General features: G+C 39.6%; 2 protein-coding genes across 2 annotated transcripts; one reads left to right on the plus strand and one right to left on the minus strand.

Moving 5' to 3' along the window:
• Nucleotides 1-1252: 1252 nt before the first annotated feature.
• pigs (phosphatidylinositol glycan anchor biosynthesis, class S) lies at nucleotides 1253-9806 on the minus strand. Its single transcript, XM_074610922.1, has 12 exons — nucleotides 9647-9806; nucleotides 8052-8191; nucleotides 7663-7774; nucleotides 7489-7578; nucleotides 7272-7363; nucleotides 5516-5756; nucleotides 5268-5410; nucleotides 4472-4586; nucleotides 4217-4362; nucleotides 3927-4027; nucleotides 3637-3847; nucleotides 1253-1831 (listed from the first exon to the last, which is right to left on the minus strand). Exons 1-12 carry the CDS (start codon nucleotides 9663-9665, stop codon nucleotides 1553-1555), a joined length of 1689 nt encoding a protein of 562 aa, XP_074467023.1. The 5' UTR covers nucleotides 9666-9806; the 3' UTR covers nucleotides 1253-1552.
• Nucleotides 9807-13046: 3240 nt separating this feature from the next.
• wdr44 (WD repeat domain 44) lies at nucleotides 13047-22961 on the plus strand. The gene is made up of 20 exons (XM_074612274.1): nucleotides 13047-13610; nucleotides 14758-14791; nucleotides 15643-15726; nucleotides 16109-16724; nucleotides 17099-17238; nucleotides 17355-17447; nucleotides 17576-17712; nucleotides 18123-18206; nucleotides 18321-18427; nucleotides 19044-19195; nucleotides 19303-19441; nucleotides 19553-19614; nucleotides 19773-19889; nucleotides 20005-20127; nucleotides 20232-20423; nucleotides 20546-20647; nucleotides 20743-20858; nucleotides 20966-21093; nucleotides 21775-21912; nucleotides 21997-22961. The coding sequence occupies exons 1-20, from the start codon at nucleotides 13534-13536 to the stop codon at nucleotides 22083-22085; spliced, it is 2730 nt and encodes a 909-aa protein (XP_074468375.1). The 5' UTR covers nucleotides 13047-13533; the 3' UTR covers nucleotides 22086-22961.
• Nucleotides 22962-22977: the final 16 nt, after the last annotated feature.

Genomic DNA, 22977 nt, shown 5'->3' on the forward strand with positions numbered 1-22977 from the left:
AACAACTTTATAGTGCATTACCGCCACCACCTGGTTTGGAGTGTGGATCAGGATTCCAACTACTCACTAGTTTTACTACTAAGGAAAATTAAAATAATAATAATAATAATAATATATATATATATATATATTCATACTTGTGTTGAAAATGAGATTGACGACTTTCAACCTTGCACAGATTATTTATATCTTTATTGTGCAACATATAGCAGATTTAGTTTGATCTATCTGTTAATAATTTGGATTTTCATGGATAATTACATAAGACGTTGTGACACATTTCTGAATGTTAGTTGTACATGTTTTATAATGTGTATTATGTTTATTACCTTAATTTCCTTAATTTATGTACAATATAATTGTGGTTATGAGGTTTAAGAGCTCTGTCTCCCTCATGTCCTTGTGTGTCTCATACAAAGTGCCTTAAGAAATCTGTATTTATTTCATACATATACATATATATGTATATATATATATATATGGCCTGGCAGCTATGTTTAGATCCGTTGAGGAAATACCAAGCACCGCCCACCAGCCGGAGCAAACTTTCTCATTTTACAGCCAAACAGTACACTACAAGATCTTTCTGAAAACATTTGAAGCGAGAAATAGACATTACAGTAACAGAATATGAATTCTTATTCGACAGCGTTCCCTAGTTCGACCGTATGATTGGAGTTCGCGAGTTATTGAGAGCTGCCTCCGTTGAATGAGCAGCTAATAGGAACGCTCTCTCTTTAAAATGACCTGTGATTGGCCAAAGTCTCCCGTCATGGGCTAGATTTTTTTAAAGCCTGAAAACAGAGCCATGTGGTGGTGCAGAACTAGTTTTCTCTCACAACACTTTTAATTACAATATGCTGAAAGGTTATCATGGGATTTTTGCCCAATGATGACAAAAATGTTCTACCTACTGCCACTTAAAGCCACATTCAGGATCAGTCAGTGACCACGGTGTAGTTTAAACACAAATGCATCCTGACCGCATCAAAAGATAAGTCTGTGCTTTAGTTTGTCCAGTAAGACAAATTTAAAAAACACTGAATTACAAACGATGCTACTGATGAAGACAGTGAGATGAAATTGAACACTCCAGAAAAAAATTCTACATATATATATAATATTTAGCTTTAATGAACAAAATTTGTGTCAATTGCTTTAGGAGTGCCTGCCAAATTAATGTAATAATTATATAAAATCAGGTATTCTTATTGTCTTGCCAACCAGAGAGCGAAAACATGAGTTAAAAGAGTTGAGTTTATTTGTTTATTAATAACTTAGAATAGAAAGCGGAATCCAAATATAAAACTTGTACACATTTACAACAATTCAAGCTTTCCAGTATACAGTGTCAGACAGCCACAGCAGCCATTCATTAAAATCTTTCACAATCCCTCACATGAAACAATAAAAATCATATATGACTGTTTTGTAAATTCCCCATGCTGCGAATGATTCTTTCTTCATGCATACCTTTGTACCTAAATATCAAGATCATAACATGTTATTTGTTCAGACCACATGTTCATCGGGTCTTCTCTTCAAGTGTTTCTTAGTCCTTCTTTGCTTGCCTCTCTCTGCGTTTCTGTCTAGCGTCAGACACTATTTTGAGCATTGACAGCAGAATAGGCACACACATGGGCAGGAAGAGTGGTATGTAGATAGCAAACTTCTGGTCATCAGGAAAGTAGAGGAGATGGAGGAGTGAAGGGTCAAAGAATGCCCTCTCTGATGCCAGGATGGCCTCTTTGCTGTACTGCAGAGCAAAGCCGAGGTTCCCGGACTCCAACTCAGCAACAGCCAGCTGCAGAGACGTGACAGCACTAGACACCTGTGGGATAACAATCACAGGTTGGATACAACTGATGCAATTCTAGGAAGGAGAATAGTATAATTAACAACTTCTTTTAGAGTCTTAATACCAAATTAGGCACTATAATTTGTTTATTCATTCAGCCTGACATTGTGTTCGTATTAGCAGATTTTTTGTTGAGAAGGGGAGTAAGTTTTTTTGGTTTTCCCCCCATCAAACAGTATCATGTTTCATATCCGTCCCCTTGATGTCCTTTGCAATAAACATGGAAGCTGCTGAAGTAGTTTGTAGCAGCAGTTAAATTAATGTTTAACATTGATCAAAGAAATCTGTTGGGGATTAAAGATGCTGACCATGAACTGCAATGTCCCTCTAATAATCTCTGATAAAAAGGGATAAAGTGCTCAAAAGTAGTTTAAAAAAATGTTGAATTAAGCGTTACTACGATAAGGCAATTTACGTGTATCTCTACCATGCCTTTTGGTTGATATTTTTCATGGATGTAGCTAGGTTCGTAGCGAGCTAGCTATGTAAATCAATTATGTCCCTCCTCTTACTAACCACCTACTAAGCTCTGACTGGTCAATTGTTTCTCTAACTGGGGGAAACGGCTGTCAATGAGCACAACACCAAGCTGTTTGAATTGCTTAAAAAATCTGAGATGTGGACAGCGATTCAGAGGTCTGGAACCAGGCTAGACAAAAACTATTTTAGTGATCAGATGCCCCAGAACAGGGCCCGACATGGCCACATATGTACATCCAAACACATATGTGCACACTAGGACTGCATGATTATGGCCAAAATGATAATCACGATTATTTTGTATCAATATTGAGATCACGATATCATGATTATTAATAGATTTTAGGTACAAAATATTTTTATTGCAATTTCACATTTAAATAAACAGAGCGCTGCTTTCACTTCCATGTTGTGTTACATTCATGCTGTCCAAAACTCTAAATGTTGTCCTTTTACTTTGTTATTGTCATCTATAATGGCTATTTGCATAAAAAACACACATATTTAAATGATTAAGAAATAAAAAAACTGTATTTTTATTTAAGTATTTGTTTTGATTAAAAAAATCTTGGCATTAGTAGTTCTACTTTTATATTGAGAGCTGCTTAGAGGTAGTGATAGGAAGTTAAACAGGTCATATTTCTCTCTCTGTTATCTATTTTATGTCGCTGTTGCACCATAATGTATCTCAATGGAACCTCCGTTAACGGAGCCCTCTAGCTCCGTGCTGTCGGCAGACTAGCCGGTCATTGTGATTACTCTGAAGCAGCATCATGGGAATGAATTACAATATAATAAGAGTCTGATTAAGTTAGTTGTTCCAAATATGTTAATGTTGTTCCTCCACGGCTTATTTTGGACTTGCAGTTGTGACAAATTGCAGCTTTATGCCTTCTTCACTCACACTGAATTTCTTCCACACTGCTGACATGTTGTGCATGTGTGACGTTATTGACTGTGCCGACGTGTGCTGACGTAAAACCATCATGTGGCGGCTGCACACGTGTGTGTGTGGCCAGCAAAAACAATATATGGGACTGCTGAAAAGCGGCCGGCTTTTATCGGCTGCTGATTTACGGTGCATCTATAGCTGTTAGTTTAGGAAGTGCTTGATTTAAGCAGCAGAGTTTTCTATGAGCAGAGCATTTTAAACATCAATCACAGTCGATCATGTTCATTTAGTTGTGGGAAGCCAAAATCGTGATCCCGATTAATATTTGATTAATTGTGCAGCCCTAATGCACACAAATAGGCAACATAGAAACCTACTGATTAATACAGGTGTGTATGCATCTTACCTGTTCAGCAATGTTGTCATTGATAACAATGTTGCCTATCTGGTCCAGGAGCTGTGCCAGTGATGTGATGGTGGTGGTTGCTGTCGCAACATTTTCCACACTGCGACTCCACAGGAGACGGTCCAGCTCCCAATCAGCTAGTCCTGTACTGTCACACGGTGCCACCAGGAAGCCAGGGGGAGCAGTAGATGACTGTACACCCAGCAACAGTCTGACAGGACATGGTACAGGAAAGTTACCTTGTGTCTACAGGAAAAGCAATACCTGTTGTATTGTAGGTGTCCACTTACCGAAGCTGTGCAAGGAAGACTCCCATGACTTTGGCCATGTTGATGTTGATGTCAACAGGGAACACAGCCTCTGGTCCATAGAAACCATTAACATTATAGACCTACAAAAGCATGGATAAGACATTTTTTGTTGATCAGTACCCAAAACAACAAATTAAGAGTGCAAAATCAATGCATAGCTAACAAATTATGATTATTATATACCTACAAATATATTCACTTATAATAAGCTATAACCATTCATAATATTTAGACTACTGTCACCCAGTGTTGCTTTTAGATTATCTTACCATAATGCCACCCCAACGTGGAGAGTGAAACGCATTAGAAGGCACTTCCTGTTTCTTGCGGTCATTAATGTAAAGGGGTGAATGGTGGGCATCCGGGACATACAGAAGAAAATTCAACACCGGGTTGGAAGATGCAGCATTTGAGCCTTGAAATCAAATGCAAAAAGAAAAAGCTATACGTAAATACACCAGAACAAACTACACCACATCTTTTGGCAAACATTTGAAAAACATCCAGTGTGTGTTTTCTTTTACCCAGTCTAGCCTCCACAGGGTTGATGACATGTGCAAGGCTGTCAGAGTTGAGCATGTAGGCGCTGCGGCTGCTGTCAAAGCGTGGGTTGACACCGAGCATGGTATAGTATAAGGTCTGTGAGGAGAATATGTTCGTTAACACACAGTAGCTGAGCATACTGTCATTATGCACATTCTAGGGTTGTCAAAGTTAACACGATAATAACGCAAATTTCGTTTTAATGACACTAATTTCTTAAAGCTAGCAGGAAGATACAGACATCATATGAAACTATAAAACCTAAGGAATCCATTGGCATCAACCATGTCATACTTAATAAAGCTCCAAACTTAGGCTAAATTATGGCGAGGTTCTCTGGGTACCCAGGAGTCTGCCCACTTTATGATAATCACATGCAGTTTGGGGCAAGTCAAAGTCAAGTCAGCACACTGACACACTGACAGCTGTTGTTGCCTGTTGGGCTTGAGTTTGCCATGTTATGATTTGAGCATATTATTTAATGCTAAATGCAGTACCTGTGAGGGTTTCTGGACAATATCTGTCATTGTTTTGTGTTGTTAATTGATTTCCAATAATAAATATATACATACAATTGCATAAAGCAAGCATATTTGCCCACTCCCATGTTGATAAGAGTATTGAATACTTGACAAATCTCCCTTTAAGGTACATTTTGAACAGACACAAATGTCTGATTAATCGCGATTAACTATGAACCATCATAAGATTAATCGCGATTAAATAATTTAATCGATTGACAGCCCTAGCACATTCACAAACGCGCGCACGCAGTACCTGAGAATCAATGCTAAAGTTGGCCACAGGGGCCAGTTTTGTAAGCAAAGGTTGGATGTACGTCTGCACGGCGCCCTCTATGTCCCAGTTTAGCCGGTGTGCCTTTGGGTCTGGGTTCAACAAACTGAATGTTATCTCGTAACCTAAAGAGAAGTAAGAATAAGCAGAGAACAGTGTTCACATAGTTGAAATATATACTGCCTGGAACAGAAACTAAGTTAGTCCACTTTGATGAAACAAAGACTAACCTGGGCTGGATTTAAAGGCTCTCATACTGTCAGCGATGCTCTCTTTGCTGCCAGGGCTGAGACGGACTCTGTCGCTGAGGGCAGCGGTGATGTCGGTGTGGCTAAAAGACATCACCTGCAGCACATCTTTCAGCCGAGGCTCCAGATGAGCCAGCAACTGATCTAGTGTCCTGCCCACTCTCATCTGGGCACCAATACGCAGCAGGGCTGTCCGTCGTTGACCGATATACACGTCCACATCCTGAGAGGCATGAAGGTACACATTGGTATTTGGTATTACATTATCTTCTGTTTATCCAGAGTGACACAAAGTTCTCATAATACTATTTAAAATGCTGCAGAAAGGTACTGTATTTAGACAGTTAGGAGTTAGACTCTAAGCAGTAATGACAGAATATATTTGATAGATTATAGTGAAAATTGACTCAGTGTCACAGAGATGCAAGAGCTAAAAAAACAAACTAATTTTACCATTCATCAAAGCATAAAACTATACACAGACTTTAATTAACTCTTTTAACATATGAACTAGGGCTGGCCTGGGTCGATACACCTATCTCCCGATTTGATACTATCACGATACTTGGGGGCCGATTTGATATGTATTGCGATTCGATATTACAATTTATTGCGATTTTTGTTAACTATTTTAACACTAGACCATGGGAAAACGTTGAATCATACACTTCAAGGGACTTTTACTTTTGAAAATATCTAAATGAATACAGTAAAAATGTTTGATTTTCAGCATGTATGTAGTCAGAGATGTCCTGAAGTAAAAAATATCAGTCATTGTGAGGCATTATTTATTAATTTTTTCCAGCAATCCGAAAATCAAAGAATAAAGACATTTCCTTCACAAATTAGTGGTATTCTCTTTACTTTATAAAGGGGCATGTAATGTTTTACACTTCTGGTTAATATAATCCAATCAATCTTATTTCCATATATGTATGTTGTATTGTATATACAGTTCTCTTTGTTAACACCTTATTTTGAAAACACACGTAGTCACGCGTATATACTTCCACTAACTTCGCCAAGTCCGTCGCTAGCTCTCTCGTCAGCTCCGTTCTCTTTATACATCCATGGTCAGCTCCATCGGGGTCGTTTGAATGCATTTAATATAAATGTCAGTATATGGGTGCTCTACAGTTGTAGCGTTGGCCAATTTGACCACGGAAATGAGAGTGATGGCTGGCTTGACCGCACGTTACCGCAATACAATTACGTTTCCTGTCCGTGACAGAGTTAGCAAGCAGCTTTAGCCATCAGGTCCAGCTCTGCTTTTCCTGCCAATGTGGGAAACCCAAAGTGTTTCCATACTTTACTACTGTATGTGCAGTGTTTACCACTTTGGATTTAAAATGTGAGGGTTCAGGTCGTATCCACACCGACCCTCTGCCGTTTCTTACTTTCTCGTTTCGGCTCACTGCAGCCGGCTGCGGTTTGTTTTGGTTGACGGATACGGAACGGATATGATGTTACGTTATTCAGACTACAACAATAAAAGCGGTAACCGCCTTCTACCTCTGTATAGACTCAAATGAAGCAAATATATCGATCCTGGCATTAAAAAATCCATTTCAAAATCGTGAAAAAAAGGAAGAAAAAAAAGTGATACATAGATTTTTTTCCACCCCTAATATGAACACATATGTCATATGATGACAGGAAAAACTAACTTAATACAGAATAGGAAAGTGCCAACAGTAGCAAAACAACACTTTTAAAAGTAAATAAAAGAAGTTTTAACCTCAGGCAGCAGTGAAGATGATTCTGGGATCACATACACAACCAAAGAGCCACACGGACTCTCACTGAGCGTGTGCAGAGATAGATCTGCCTCTACAGCAGAAGAGAGAGAGAGAGAGAGAGAGAGATTACTTCCTGTGGTCTCACTGAGAGAACAAAATGTTAGCATCTGAAGAGCTGGAAACTAAACTGGATTTGACAGGCAGACAACATCTCACCTGCAGCAGTGGGCTGGTTTAGGGCGTCCTCCTCCATGATTGTAGCTGTGCGGTACTTTGTCTCATACCTATACCTCAAAGCTGTGTCCTCTGGAAACAAAAGAATTTGAGGTAAAAATTACCTTGCAGTCTTCATATTTTGTGAGATCACAGACAGCATTAATAAGTAATCACCATCTACTGTGTGTTCCTCATCCTGTGTCTGTGTCAGCGGGACCTTCTTTTGCTGTTCTGGCGTCACCGTTCCACGTGCAAACACAACCTCCACATCAGCACTCAACTGTAGCTACAAAAACAGAGAAAGAGAGGATGAGACATGCAAGATAAAATGGATCACAAGATGGGGACATGTAATTAAAGTGGTATCGGATCGGTACTCTGTATCGGCCGATACCCAAAGCCCGGGTATCGCTATTGATATTGGGACTGAAAAACTCGGATCGGTGCATCCCTGCCATTGTACCACTTGAATTACAACATGCTGAAAGATTATTATGGATTTGCCAAATAACGCCAAAATAAACGGCCTCCCCCAGCTTTAATAGCAAGAAGCATGAACAAACCTGCAGATTAGCCAACTCATTTATCTGACTGACAGGCAACCAGGCGCGGTACGTTTCAGTTGTTCGCCACCACAGAGGAACTCCCACGATGATGACCACTGCTGCTATGGACAGAGCAGCCAGCTGGCCACGTCTACGCTCTGAAAGACATGAGACAGATAATCAAGGCATTACTGTATATATCTATATATAGATATATAGATATACTGTACATACAGACATTCTGTCAGAGTTTGCCATGCCCTTTATACTGTAGTTTCTGTCCCTGTACTACTTTTGGTTGTGTTAGGGCCACTCTGAGCAATTAAGCAAATCAATGCACAGGACTGTCTTATAGCAATAATGGATTTTGATTATTGTTTTAATCAATGAGACAAATACCTTGATTTGTCAACAGATTAACCAAAAACAGAGATAGACAGAGACAGTCTGTAAATCGAGTTTACAGAAAAATTCCTGTATCATGATACAGTGAAAAAAAAGAAGAAACCGTGAGGGATAAATAAGAATGGTTGTGATTGTCAAAAAGAAATCCTACAAACTGACAATACAGTTGCCATCCAGGTGATAATTTTAGGCTGTTTTGGCTGTAGGCATCAAAGAAAACAGTGGAATGCACTTCCTATAGAGATACGATCATCTAATTCTGTATCCACTTTTAAAAAACTTTTGAAAACACATTTTTTTAGGATAGCATTCCTATAGGTAGAAGGGTATAAATATATGTATGTATACATCCGTTTCTGGATACACATTTATGTATATATATACTGTATATTTGTTTTATCAACGTGTCCTACCATTTTACCACTTCTATTATTATTGATATGTTCTGTGATGTTCTGTTTTAGCAGTTACCATATTTGTTTTACTCTATCTGCTTTTATTGTCTGATGTTCTGTTTTAACAGTAACCATATATTTTACTTTATTTATCTGCTTTTATTGTCTTGTGAAGCACTTTGTAACATCTGTTTTGAGAAGTGCTATATAAACACATTTATTATTATTATAGTATATTGATATCTCAAAAGTACAATTACAGTACTGTACACATACCATGGCAGAGGAATGACCATTGATTAAATGATGTTCACATATATGTTATTCCATAAGAGACTGAGCTACATGCTAGATGGCATACCTACCCTTAAGATGTTCTTAAAGTATGAAGATGCAAAGAGACAACATCAACTGGTCAACATACAGTCAAATGGCTGCTAGTCTAGTTTTAAAACTAGACAAAATACAATATAAGGGGAAATAAGGCGTTTTACTCGATTTGAGAGGAATGTAGGGACTCCAATGGTGTAGTAAATTATGAAATAAAACTTAAATAATGATTACTAAAGACACAAGGTGGCAAAAAGCAGTGATAGATTGGGGAGAGTATTATTGCTGCTGCTGCGGCTAGCTGGCTAGCTGTTAGCTTCAGAGGGTTTTCCCATGGAGGGAAACAGCGTCGTGCTGGGGCCGCTTAGACGACTGTACGTGTAAAATACGCTCTAACAAACAGTTGTAAACTGGTGTAAATGCTGCCTTTATGTAGGAATAATAATAATAATTTAAACAGAATGCAGTTCTGAAGCTACTCACCCACTTCCGTGGTAGCCATTTCTGTCAATGAACTGAATGGGTGCGTTTGTTATTCGGATACACGCAGTCAAACGTCACCTGACCGACAGAGCTTAAACGGGTGGTTCATGTGGCTGTTAACAACATATACGGTTAAAAAATAAATCGTGATCCAGATACACTGCTACAATTTGATTAAATTTAACCAAATATTGTATTACAGACAACTCTCTGTCGGTCCCAAAAAAATAAGTTGGTTTGAGACGCAGTGAGCAACAGAAACCGTCGGCCCAACCTGGTGACAATATGAAACGCACAAACACAAAGTGAGAAATTAACCAGCGCCCCCATGTGGTGGTTTAAATGTTGGCCGACAAAAATTAACCCAAAATGAGAGCCCAAATTAGCACTCCTTTAAATAAACACACATTTTGAGGCTTACTGATGATTATGATATGACATTGAGCAGTGTTTTCATTATTTTGTCCACTTTGTGTATACAAATGTGAAGGAGCAAAAATATTAGAAGCACCTTACAATACATTGCAAAATACAAAATATTATAGGCCTATTTGGTAACCTGTTCTGTTATTTGTAAGTCAATGTCGTTATTTACACGATTTTACTTTTGCTGTTGTTGTAGTGGATTGCATTGTATTGTAAGATGCTTCTAATATTTTTGCTCCTTCACATGTGTGTACACAAATTGGACAAAATAATGAAAACACTGCTCAATGTCATATCATCATCAGTAAGCCTCAAAATGTGTGTTTATTTGAACTAATTTGGGCTCTAAGACTGCATTTATTTAGTTCCAATGATGCAGTCACACCAAATGTCACCTTGAAGTATAGGCTACTGTGTAAATCAACATAAATTGAGTATAACTGAAAATGTATTATTTATTTCTTCCTTTATCTTCTGGTAAATCAACATTTTCCCCTAGCTTGCAATAATGACATAGCATGACAAGAAGAGTTTTCTCCTGAAGTCTTGGCTCATTAAACTGTCTGTTCATTGGAGCTAAATAAATGCAGTACTGCCTTTGGTACTGTATTCTTTCTCATTATCCAATTCAATCTGTAGGCCAACAGATATATGGTCAGTTGTTTATATATATATGCAATATCATATTTGTTCACAATTTGATTTGTATAAATGTCTACATAAACACGTTTTTATTAAACAAATATAGACTACATGTATATACAAACTGTGGAAATGTATGTTGTATGTAGCATAATTAAATGCATACAAAAATAAATTTGAAGTAGGATATATTACAAAGATGTGCCTATAGCCAAGATACGTGCTCAGATATTTACTTTTCATGCAATAGTTTTAAGTAATAATTTGCTATGTTTTCATATGAATCACTGCATTAACTTCTGATTGCTATGCAACACAAATGCTATTAAAGTTCCTCTTGTGCACAGATATTGAGGGTTTTTACAGCAACAGTCACTGCGTATTTCTTATTTGTAGCATGTATTTCCTTATTAGAAAAACTGTGAAGAGAGGGTAAAAAACAGAAATCTACAGAAACACAAACTTCATCAACAGAAGATCTCACAGGGCAGGTCACACTCAGGGTAAATAAGCTCATTGGTGTTGCGGGACAAGCAGCCAGACATAAATGTCCTGTTTGACAGGAGAAACGATGAGACAGAAGCGTTTTACTGTTGTTAGACAGGTCGCTCTCTCTTAATCCCTTAAATAAATAATAGTAAGTAAAAACATTAAAATGGTAGCACAAACTCACCGTTTTACTGGCCTTTTTTTTTTTTTTTTGCAAAAGCTATTGTCTTAATATATAGTTTATTTCTTATAAAACATTAAAGTGAGGTTTAACACTCGCAAATTTGCATTTATGAATGTAATACTCTCTTCTCAGCATCCCATTACATGTCACATGACCCATCCCTGGTTTCTCCACTCTGTCGCTTGCTGTTCTTCAATGAGTCCAGTAGAGGGCGGTAATGAGTCCAGTAGAGGGCGGTAATGAGTCCAGTTGGGGGCGGTAATGAGTCCAGTAGAGGGCAGTAATAAGTCCAGTAGAGGGCACTAATGAGTCCAGCAGAGGGCAGTAATGAGTCCAGTAGAGGGCACTAATGAGTCCAGTAGGGGGCGGTAATGAGTCCAGTAGGGGGCAGTAATGAGTCCAGTAGGGTGCAGTAATGAGTCCAGTAGAGGGCAGTAATGAGTCCAAATCACGGATGTATAAAAATAACTGGATGCAGCGTTGGAGGCGGGGCCCCGTTCATACCTATGAGAGTTGCTCTTTGGCGCATGAAGCCCATGGATGTAGATGAAGCCTAAATGGCTCGTTTTCCGTCTGTATAAGTGCTATTAGAGTGTTCGTACTGGGAAGTTGATTCACCTAAAAAATGATCCGCGGAGTTACAGACATTTACAGACATTTCTTTCCAAATGTAGGTCTATGGGGAAAAGTCTGTTGAATGGTCAAAACCTCATTAACTTAAAATTACCTAACATCACAATTCGGCAAACCTTTACTAAAGAATTATAACCGTTCTCTTCAAACAGAAATTCAATTCTAAAATGTTTCTCTAAAAAAGATGCGGAGAGTCTAAGATCAAAATTCTTCAAATTTCCTATTGCACCAAAAGCGAAGGACGTTCACTTTAAGGTTCTCAATGCAATATACCCCTCAGCTGAATTCTTAAGAAACTGTTTTGGTTTTGATCACAATAATTGCTCATTCTGTGATGAACACATTGAAACTACAGAACATATATTTTATGAATGTATTTTTGATAATGCTTTCTGTGATGATTTGCATTATTGGTTGTCCACTAAATTTGTAAATTTTTCTAATCTAACAAAGGAAAATGTTATATTTGGTATGATTGTGAAAGATCCCGTACATGACCTGGCAATCAATTCCATAATCATTCTTGGAAAGTTTTTTATACATAAAAATAGAACCCTGAAATCAAGGAGCTGTGTCTTTACTTTTCATCTCTGAAACATATGAAGAAAAAGAATGAAGCTATGAAGCTTTCAATGTTAGTTGAGGACCTTAACCTTGCAGAGAACCCCTAGCACTATTCCCACATTCCCTTACTTTTTTTTTTTTTTTCTCTCTCTTCATCCACACTCTTATGCACTGTACGCCAATTTCCAGGCTTGTCTGTTCCCTTGTAGTTGTGGACTGTTCTGTACGATGCCATATTGTAATGTAAATTTCTCAATAAAAAAAAAAGCTAACAAAAAATAAAAAAGTCTATGGGAAAAAGTATTTTTGGGCACAACGGCATCACGTGACTGACACGGAAGCTGCAGTACCGCCGTTTGACCACTACGAAAGTCCGGATCGTCGACTGGCGCACTTCCTGGAGGCTTGGTCCAAACCAGCCCGACTGTCATCACAGTGACGTAGCAGAAGAAGAGAGCGCCCATCCATGGCCCCGCCCTTTGACTCACCTCCTTCATGTCTTTTTTTGTGTGACTGTCTGGTTTGTTTATGAAGCGGATCACTGGCTCTCCGTTAGCTGGACAGCTGAACAAGTGAATGCTGTTGTCAAAAAACGCGCTTTTTGGTGTCTGACTTCATAGAAGACACTGTGCTGTGAACGAGACAGATATTTATAAAGGAGGGTAACTTAGAGAGCTAGTCAGCAGCAGTAGGCGTTGGTCAGCGGTACGAGCAGATTGCATTTGTTAGCTTAGCATTTGGCTCATTTGTAACTGTTATGGCGTGACGTTGGACAGGATTGACGACGCCTGGGCCAAGCCCTTTTAATGAAAACATCAATCTAGAGAAGGCAGTATATAGAGAGACAGGTGCATGTGTGTAACTCTTCCATTCTGCAGGTTAGCTCGGCTTTCAGACAGCTGCCTGGCTATTGAATGTGACTAGCTTAGTGAGCTACATTCATGTTAGCATGGCGTCAGACACTAGTGACACCGAGGAATTCTATGATGCTCCTGAGGACGTTAACTTTACTCCATCTCCCAAAGTGTAAGGAAACACATTTTGATAATGTTACTTCAGATAAGACTTTACTAATGCACACGTTTAAAGCTAACGTTGTAAGTAACTATCCAACTTAGCAATGACAGCTAACTAACAACGTTGCAAAATGCTAATTTTACAGTGTTAACTGAGCTGCTTCAGAGTCTCCAGTCTAATACTTATTACTATCCAGTCAATGTTGTATTGATCTATTAAACTGTGTTGTGTATAGTGTCATACAGTAACATGACCTCAGTTCACCAGCTGTTTGATGTTAAGTCAACTCCAACATTCAAGTCACATGATGTTATTCCTGAGATCAAATCCATTCATTGTTTATTGTAACACCACAGATATACTCCTGTCTGTTATTGTGGGAGCTTTGGGTTTAAGTCAAGATCAACCAGGAAACATGGCCATGTTTTTAAAATAGTGTAAGGAAATGCTATTGATTTTTGATGAATTGACAAAACTACACCATGATTAAATTGTTACTCTGCCTCTTGGACTTTATGTAAATTTTACATTATAGCAGGTGGCTAGTTTTTCATAGTAAATATAAGTTGTGGAGGCAGGGTCTGAAATTAAGCTTTTTCCTCTCCTGCCACAGTGTCAGGTCACTGAACATTTCTACAGGCCACTCAGGTGACCTGAATTTTTTACCTGCCACTGCCAACATTTACCCTGTATTTGGCAGGTGGCAGATGCTAATTTCATTCCCTGTGTGGAGGCCACCATGTCAATATCCATGCAGTATTATTAACCATGTTTGAACGTTTTTAGAAACCACAACCTTTTTTTTTTAGTACTGATAAAGGTTAGAAACCCAATTTTTGTTGGACATTTTGGCAGAATCTGTCTGCTTTAGTTGCACGTTATGTTTACCAAAGACCATTCTTGTCTGTCTTTCTTGCGGACTTTTCAAGACAACATTGATTTGTGAGCAAGCGTGTCCAGAAAGTTGTTTAAAGATAGAAGAGGTCTGAAAATCTGTACTTAATTTTGGGATAAAAGAGATATAATTCATACACATTAATTGAACTGCTCAAGGGGACAGGAAAATCAATAACACATTTTAGATTAGCTTAGGAAGTTGTATTTTAGATTAGACTTTCATTGCCTTTTTGAACTGTATCCCTTTGTGTTTTTTCAGGTCACCGGCAAAGTTTTTCATTCCTTCGCCTCAGGTATGTTTATCTAAGCCCAGCCACTGTTGAAACAAGGCAGTATCTGCATAGTCGCTATTGAAATGATTGTTGAGTTTCAGTGTTACCAAGGCTTTAAAATTAAGTGGAGGTAGCTAATACATAGAGTTGGAGTTCAATTCAATGTTATTATATTCCTTAATGAATCTGGGTATTTTTACCAGACACCTATGGCTGTTGGAAGTGAACCCTCATAAAACAGTACGCTGCTCTAACATGAAGTGTTTAACTATCTAGAGGTGACTGCAGTGTTTATAGTAGTTCTCCTTGAAATTGCACCTACCTTTTGGTACCCTGTGTGAAAACATTGACACAGCCTGTTTAGTAATGAATCATTGACTGCAAATACTCAACCCTTAGCCGGTGTCTCCTAACTGACAGTTAGGAAAATGTAAATGAAATGTAAATTAATCATCTGGCCTTGTTGCTTTGCCTGCCCTTCCCACACAGACAGTTACAACTGAAATTCAAATGACGTAAATTTAAATACATTGTGCTGTGTCTTTTACTCTTTTTGTGAAGTTAAAATTTGAATGCAGGACTTTTTCCGTGAGGTATTAATCGTTATTATTAATAGTTAATAGTTTTACTTCAGAAAAGTACTTCAGTTTTGAGTAGACCTACTTCTACCACTGCCAATACCAAACATTGGAACTTTTAAAGAAATGTGCTCATTAAACAGGCATTTCTTTAGTTAGGTACCCAATACTCTACAAATAGGTTTTTCTCTGGAAGTGCTTGATAAGCCTCGATAGAAATCAAAGCTGGCACGAGACTGTTGTTATTTCCAATGCGTATCTATTGTTGGTAATTTTTTATTGTTTTCTGAACAGCTGTCACAGAGATCAGTAAGCGCTGCACAAGACGTGAGCTGCGGAGTGGCTGCATCTGAGACTCAGCAAGATGATTCCCTACTGGTATGTTTTTTTCTATTGTTGCACAGGGTCCCACACGATGACTTTGATAAAATGGAAAGAGCTTTATCAAAATATCTCACCATGTTCTCATATTTTTATTTTGTATATGAAAAGTGTAAGTTAATGTGAATTTCATAGATATCTATGATGGTAAGTTTTAGAAATGGCACACCTGCAGTGCGTCCTTTGCTATACCTTCCAGGTTTTTATGTGGATATCACTCTAGCTGGGAGTTTTTGTTACTGTGAAAAGAAAGATCGAAAAGGCACATTTACAGCCAATAACATATTTCTGTTGTATTTGAGCTGGACATGGGAACTTGCATCATAAGTGCTGTAAAGTATTGTAAAATTAACTTACGGTTATTTTCTCTTCCTCATAGATCATTGATAGCATCATTGAGGAGAGTCAGAAGGGAAGTGTTGGTGATGGTGGTGAGGTGGCTCAGCTATTAGATCAGCTACATGTTGATGTAAGAGAAGAACCGGAGCCAAAGGTTGAGAATAATGCTCAGGAAGTTCCTGTGGAGCCAGCAGCGCCAGCTGTTGAACCTCATCTTTTCGAGCGGCCAGAGGAACAACAGGAAAATGCAGCAACAAACGGAGCATGCTCTATACCTGCCGCTGAACCCACAGATCTCCCAGGGCCATCAGTTGGGTCACAAGAAGGTTTTCAGCCCCCAGACATCACCAGAACCGTAGGACTGAGTCAGCCTGATGGGGCTGCTGTGGTTGCAGGAGGGGAGCAGGAGCAGAGACCTGCAGATATCTTGGACCAGGTCCCATACACAGACAGGTCGGCTGACTCGGACTCTGGGCCTACAAAACCTCCACGGCAATTCACAGCGGAACCGGACATTGTAGCAAGCACCAAGAAGCCTCCTCCCTCACGCCCACCCCCTCCCATCGGAGGTCCTCCACCAAGACCGCCTCCGCCGTCTTGGCAGACTCTACCTTCCAAGAAGTCTCAGGAGTGTCTGAGGCCAATTGGACTGGAAGGTAGAGAAACCAGTTCACAGTTAATATCACTAAAGTTGATAAATGTTACATTGATCCACAAAGTGTGTGAATTCAATCTTCGCCATCACTGGATTAGTAACTTTCTCAAAGACATAGCTGTAAAGTACAGCCTTTAGAGCAACAGTGTGTGTGTGTGTGTGTGTGAAGAACACTGAAAAACACCACTGATCTCATACTAGAAAGTCAAGTATTTTAGGGTTATGCTGTTATCTCACATCCCATGTAATAGCCTATATTTGATAGCGGTTCTAACAAAACTACAATGTCAAACCACTGCATACATATGCAAAGCAGACAGAATAGTTGACCTGTTTTTGTGATGAACTGTTGTGTTCTGTTGTATGATTGTCCAGTGTCTGCAGTCAGCGGCGATGCTCTGGAGCCCTCCGGCCTGGTGTCTCCTAGCAGCACAGTGAGGAGTCTAACCAAAGAGCTGCAGCATTCCTTGGATCTGGCCAGTGCCACCAGTGGGGACAAAGTGGTGACAGCACAGGTCAGTGAGGCTGTGCACCTGACCTCTTTTTCATCCAGAGATGCTCAAAAGTTAAACTATATATGGTTTAGCAGTTTGCTTATCTATTGGGCCATTGCATGTATTTTGTTTATCAGGAAAATGAGGATGAACAGGCGTCTCAGAGTGGAGGACAAACTCCAGGCCCTCAGCGTCCACGTTCCAACTCTGGTAGAGAACTGACAGATGAAGTAAGAGTCACTCTGTTTGTTATTATTGCCTTTAGTCAGCTTGAATCCAAGCCATAACCCAACCTCTTGCACATTCCGTCCACAAAACTTCTGTGCACAAAATGTGTACTCGTGTTATCTTAAAACAGGAAATCCTGGCCAGTGTGATGATCAAGAATTTGGACACTGGGGAAGAAATCCCTTTAATCCAGGCAGAAGAGAAACTTCCTGCAGGGATTAACCCCCTCACTCTGCACATCATGAGGAGGACCAAAGAGTACATTACGTAAGCAGAAAAGTATTTTCTGTATAAGCTGCAGTATTGTTAAATTTGATTGCCGTGGGGAGCCAGTATCATATATGTATCTTTCTCAATACTGTCCTATATATTAACTATTTTGATAGAAACCCAGTGAAGAATAAGTGGTGCTTTATCCAGTATTGCAATATATGTACAAACAAAAAGTGGAAAGATTATACTGAATCCAGACGCTTCGCTATCAAAACATGCTCCTAGTATAAAGCTTTTTTTTTTCTAACAAGGGAATAAGCTTATTGCTGTGTGAAGCATCAGCAGTGTTCTTTTTCCTTTTAACATTTTCCCACTGGGAAAAGTTTCTTTTAAAGGCTAATTGTGTAAAAACAAATGGTACATTTTCTAGAGGAAGTTGACCTGTTATATTTTTTCCCTCACAGTAATGATGCAGCGCAGTCAGATGACGATGACAAGGCTCAGGCTCCACTGGCAGACACAGATGGAGGAAAACTAAAACAGAAAACGTAAGGATTGGTGGCCTGTTAGTGGCCTGTTGCAGGGATTTATTTTCTTACCCTTCTCACCACATGATCAAATATAGAATATCATATTTTGTTGTCCCTTATTTTTCTAACCAGAACCCAGTTTAAAAAGTTCCTGGGCAAGTCTGTGAAGAAGGCCAAGCATCTTGCTGAGGAATATGGAGAGAAGGCAGTCAACAAAGTGAAAAGTGTGCGTGATGAAGGTAAAAGAACACAGCATTTTGAAGCATGTGTGGAGATGGTTTGATTTGAGGAAAACACTTCAAATGTAACCATGTATTTTTTTTTTTATGTGGGAAAAGTGCCTAAATTGTTCATATACTACTTTAAACTACATTTTACAGTACATTGTGGGTTTTTTTCATTACAACATTTTTTTTTTAAGAAATGAAAGCACAACAAGATGCATATCGAGATTGACATTTATGGATGTGGGCGCTGAGGATATTACAGGACAAATAACTAACTAACAAAGTCACTTCTCGCTGTCATAACCATAAATGGCAGCAGTTACATAAATGCACTACTGAATAATTAAAACCCACAAGTCAATAACATCAACAAACTGTTCCTTTGCTTCGTAAATTATCTGCATGTATTCACTGTGTGGGTATTTATCAAACTGTTTTCCAATAAGTTAACAAGATTTGACTTAGTTCTGTGACAAATGTTTTACTGTTAAAAGTGTGGCTTATTAGATCTGGAACAAGCTCTACAGGAATTGCCAATGCCAGCACATGCTTAGGAAATATTAATGCTCCAGCTGCTGCAAAAGGTTTTGTTAACCTCAGTTATGCTTTTTGTTTGGGCCGGGCTCAGTGTTCCATACAGATCCAGATGATCCATCATCAAGTGACGATGAGGGCATGCCTTACACCAGGCCTGCCAAGTTCAAGGCGGCACACAGCTTCAAGGGTCCCTTTGACTTTGATCAGATTAAGGTTGTGCAGGACCTGAGTGGAGAGCACATGGTAAGAGGATCTTAGTTTTTTTTTACATATTTTTTTGTTATGAATGTTAAAGAGAAGATGTGCACCAAATGAATGCTTGTCTTACAGCATCTTTGTCTTTCCCTCAGGGGGCTGTTTGGACGATGAAGTTCTCTCACTGTGGGAGGCTGCTGGCAAGCGCGGGCCAAGATAATGTGGTTCGCATCTGGGTCTTGAAGACCGCCTTTGACTACTTCAACAACATGAGATTAAAGTACAACACTGAAGGTAACCTCATCAGCATCTCGGGTTTTGTTTTTTGTTGTATGATGATTGATTATTTTAATTTAGATGCTCAGCTTTGGTTGCAATGCGATCCTTTTTGTTTGGCTTCTCCAGGTCGAGTTTCACCTTCTCCTTCTCAGGAAAGTTTATGCTCCTCTAAATCTGAAGATCACGGGGTGAGTGAAATCAATAATTGATTTGTGGGTCGTCTGGTTATTCCAGAAAATATTATAAGAACTGGATATTTTTAAGCTATTTTAGTCATGGTGCGAGTATTGCAATGCTGTATATTTTACAGTTTTGAGACTCCTAACAGATTGTACTCTCGTCATAGGCAAGTTGTGCTCCAGAGGACCCAGACACAGAAGATGGGAAAGCCCCTTTCCGTCCAGTCCCCTTCTGCAAGTATAAAGGTCATACAGCAGATCTATTGGACTTGTCCTGGTCAAAGGTGATGTCTTACTGCCCTCTCTTTATCCTTTTATCCCTCCTCATCACACATGTTAGACAGTCTCAGTACTGGTTTTATCTCTCCTCTTACTTTTTTCATTGTTGTGTCAATCTAGAACTTCTTCCTCCTCTCCTCTTCCATGGATAAAACCGTCAGATTGTGGCACATATCCAGGAGAGAGTGCCTCTGCTGCTTTCAGCACATTGATTTTGTCACAGCCATTGCTTTCCATCCCAGAGTAAGTCGAATCACCTCGCGTTACTTATCTCAGCACAAATCACACATCTATTCATTTTGGCTTCCAGACTGTATTTATAGTAACACCTGCTTCTTGTTTCCCAGGATGACAGATACTTTTTAAGCGGCTCTCTGGATGGAAAGCTACGGCTCTGGAACATTCCTGACAAGAAGGTGGCGCTGTGGAATGAGGTGGATGGCCAAACGCGCCTCATCACGGCAGCTAACTTCTGTCAAAATGGGAAGTATGCGGTCATCGGCACCTACGATGGTCGATGCATCTTCTATGACACAGAGGTACCCAGCCACAATCCTTTTTTTTTTTCTGCTAATGCACGCTTTCATTATGTCCTTATTATTCATTTTTGTCATGACAGTTCATTCATTCCAGGTTAAATGTATTTTTGTCCATTCCTTAGCGCCTGAAATACCACACTCAAATTCATGTGAGGTCCACAAGAGGCAGGAACAAAGTTGGACGCAAAATCACTGGCATTGAACCTCTACCTGGAGAGAATAAGGTAACATCTGATAACACATCTACAGTATGCTTGATGCCCCTATAATGAGACATGTCAGTCAGACTTGTTAAATTCCCTCTCCCTCCCCTCAATAGATTTTGGTGACCTCAAATGATTCCCGCATTCGCCTTTATGACCTGAGGGACTTGTCTTTATCCATGAAATACAAAGGTTATGTGAACAGCAGCAGCCAGATCAAGGCGAGCTTCAGGTGAGGATAGTTTTGACTTGACCATTTTTTAACTAGTAGCAGTAACAATTTGGTTGTTTATATGTTGCATTGCACCTTGACTTACCGTGGGATTATCTTCCCTACAGTCATGACTATTCCTTCATAGTCAGTGGCTCAGAGGATAAGTACGTGTACATCTGGAGCACATACCACGACCTGAGCAAATTCACATCCGTACGACGGGACCGCAATGACTTCTGGGAAGGAATTAAAGGTAACTGTGCTGTTACATGAGAAGCATGATTTTAATGCAACTACCTTCGTCAATTAGGCTTGTTGGTAGTTACACGGTAGTCGGGCACACACCAATTACATTACATATCCACCACCGTTTTGCTTTTTTTTACAGAAATAAAACCCATTTAGTTCATTTTGGTGAATTGGCACCGTGTTATCAATACAAAGTCGGACGACGGACGCCACAAACTGACAGTGAATGCATCTGCTCCATACAGAGTCTCAACTCAGAGAAGCAGGTGTCATATTTAACACTCACGGGACGAACGATGCGAAGCGAAAAGCAAAAGCTCCTATTTGGCAATATTTCAGATTTAAACCCGACGCTATAAGGGAACCATAACATTAATGAGGCCATCGCCGTGCGGAGGACGGAGCGGTCACAGCCGGTGTGCGCTGAGGAGCAGCACCGGGTGACAACCTGCGGCCCTGCAGCGAAAGCTGGACCGGAGAGGCCAGCCACACAGCCACCCGATGTTAAAGATCAAAGTAAGCGCGCTAACCGCCATCTTTTCTAGTAAAATGTCCGGTGTAATCAGTAACACCGGTGTTACGAGTTTATTATCCGGTGGGAAAATTTCCTCAACGTCACATCCCTTGTGTCAATTCAATTGTTCCCCTTGATTGAACTGACATTAAAGCTTTACTTATCTTTCAGCACACAATGCAGTGGTCACCTCGGCAATTTTTGCACCGCACCCAGGCCTTATTGTTCCACAAGAAGCTGGAGCAGCAGACAAACCAGAAGCAGAGTGTAAGAGCCTGGACTCCACAGACTCTGAAACGATACCCTCAGGTGTGTTGGCTCGAATTAATTCATTGACAGGTTTAATGACATCAAGACTGCCATTTGAGTGCTAAAAAACAGTGTCCTTTGCAGGAGCACTAAAGACGGATCACACAGAGGTTCTACTCTCTGCTGACTTCACTGGAGCCATCAAGGTTTTCATCAACGTAAAAAAGTACTGAGCACTTCAGAGGTTGTCAGCTCCCCCACACTCAGGCCTGTCTGACGGAGATCAGTCCTACTGACGAAGGACAGCCCGCCAGGGGCCACCTAACATCGCCCAACTACCTAATGGTTATTGCTCTGATACAAAGAGCCGTCTGTAGCGTTTTCGGGAGACCAGGGACCCTAAAATGGAACATGAGGGAATAGGTGGAAGAACTGGACTGTACGATACAGACATGGTGTGATTCCCTGTCACATTTCTATTTTTTATCTTTAATACCAAGCAACTGTGAATGGTTTGGCATTAAGAAAAAAAGAGCCGGAAATGCCAAGTGTGTGTGGTCTTTTCAGATATGTGTGTGTTAATTTACAGCTGTATGTTCAAGACTGAGTGTAGGTAGATGGCTATTTGTAACAGTATGGGCACCTTACTAATTTCTTTTGCTTCCACATTTCAGATAGATAAGTTAAGTGCAAGACACTGTCCTAATGTCAGTCACAAATTTTAATGTGTCTTATGTAAAGAGATGTAACCATTTGTTTTGAAAGCAAGGTGGTTTGAAATGATTTGTGCCTACGAAATCTAGTCAGCTTTTCTAAATTCAACTTCGAGCTTTCCTCTAAAATATATCAAACATTTCAGCGGATGACAGCAAATCTACGGTACAGGAAATCTGTATATGGTTACTAACGATTAGGGCTGGGTATCTTACATTTTTTCAGAAACAATACTGGCTCTTATGTACTTTTGATAAATTGTTTTGTTCAATGAAAGCACATTTCATTATAAAATAGTACTGTAAATTCAGTGTGTAACATTGCTGCTTTTGTAAACAGAACCAAATGATGCTCTATTAATTTCCTCAATAAAAGTCCACACAAAACTAGAAGAATGCTTGTAGATAAACT

This window comes from Sebastes fasciatus, chromosome 16 (assembly GCF_043250625.1).
Source record: "Sebastes fasciatus isolate fSebFas1 chromosome 16, fSebFas1.pri, whole genome shotgun sequence".
Taxonomy (NCBI): Eukaryota; Metazoa; Chordata; class Actinopteri; order Perciformes; family Sebastidae; genus Sebastes; species Sebastes fasciatus.

Excerpts from the sequence above, each read along its gene's own strand:
- pigs (XM_074610922.1), bottom strand. Across the intron at positions 7,364-7,488 it reads AAACCAGCCCACTGCTGCAG|AGGCAGATCTATCTCTGCAC; the intron begins GTGAGATGTTGT and ends CTTCTGCTGTAG. Across the intron at positions 4,028-4,216 it reads CACGTTGGGGTGGCATTATG|GTCTATAATGTTAATGGTTT; the intron begins GTAAGATAATCT and ends ATGCTTTTGTAG.
- wdr44 (XM_074612274.1), top strand. The coding sequence starts at position 13,534 with ATGGCGTCAGACACTAGTGACACCGAGGAATTCTATGATGCTCCTGAG. Across the intron at positions 17,713-18,122 it reads AGGACCAAAGAGTACATTAC|TAATGATGCAGCGCAGTCAG; the intron begins GTAAGCAGAAAA and ends TTTCCCTCACAG. Across the intron at positions 19,442-19,552 it reads ATTAAAGTACAACACTGAAG|GTCGAGTTTCACCTTCTCCT; the intron begins GTAACCTCATCA and ends TGGCTTCTCCAG.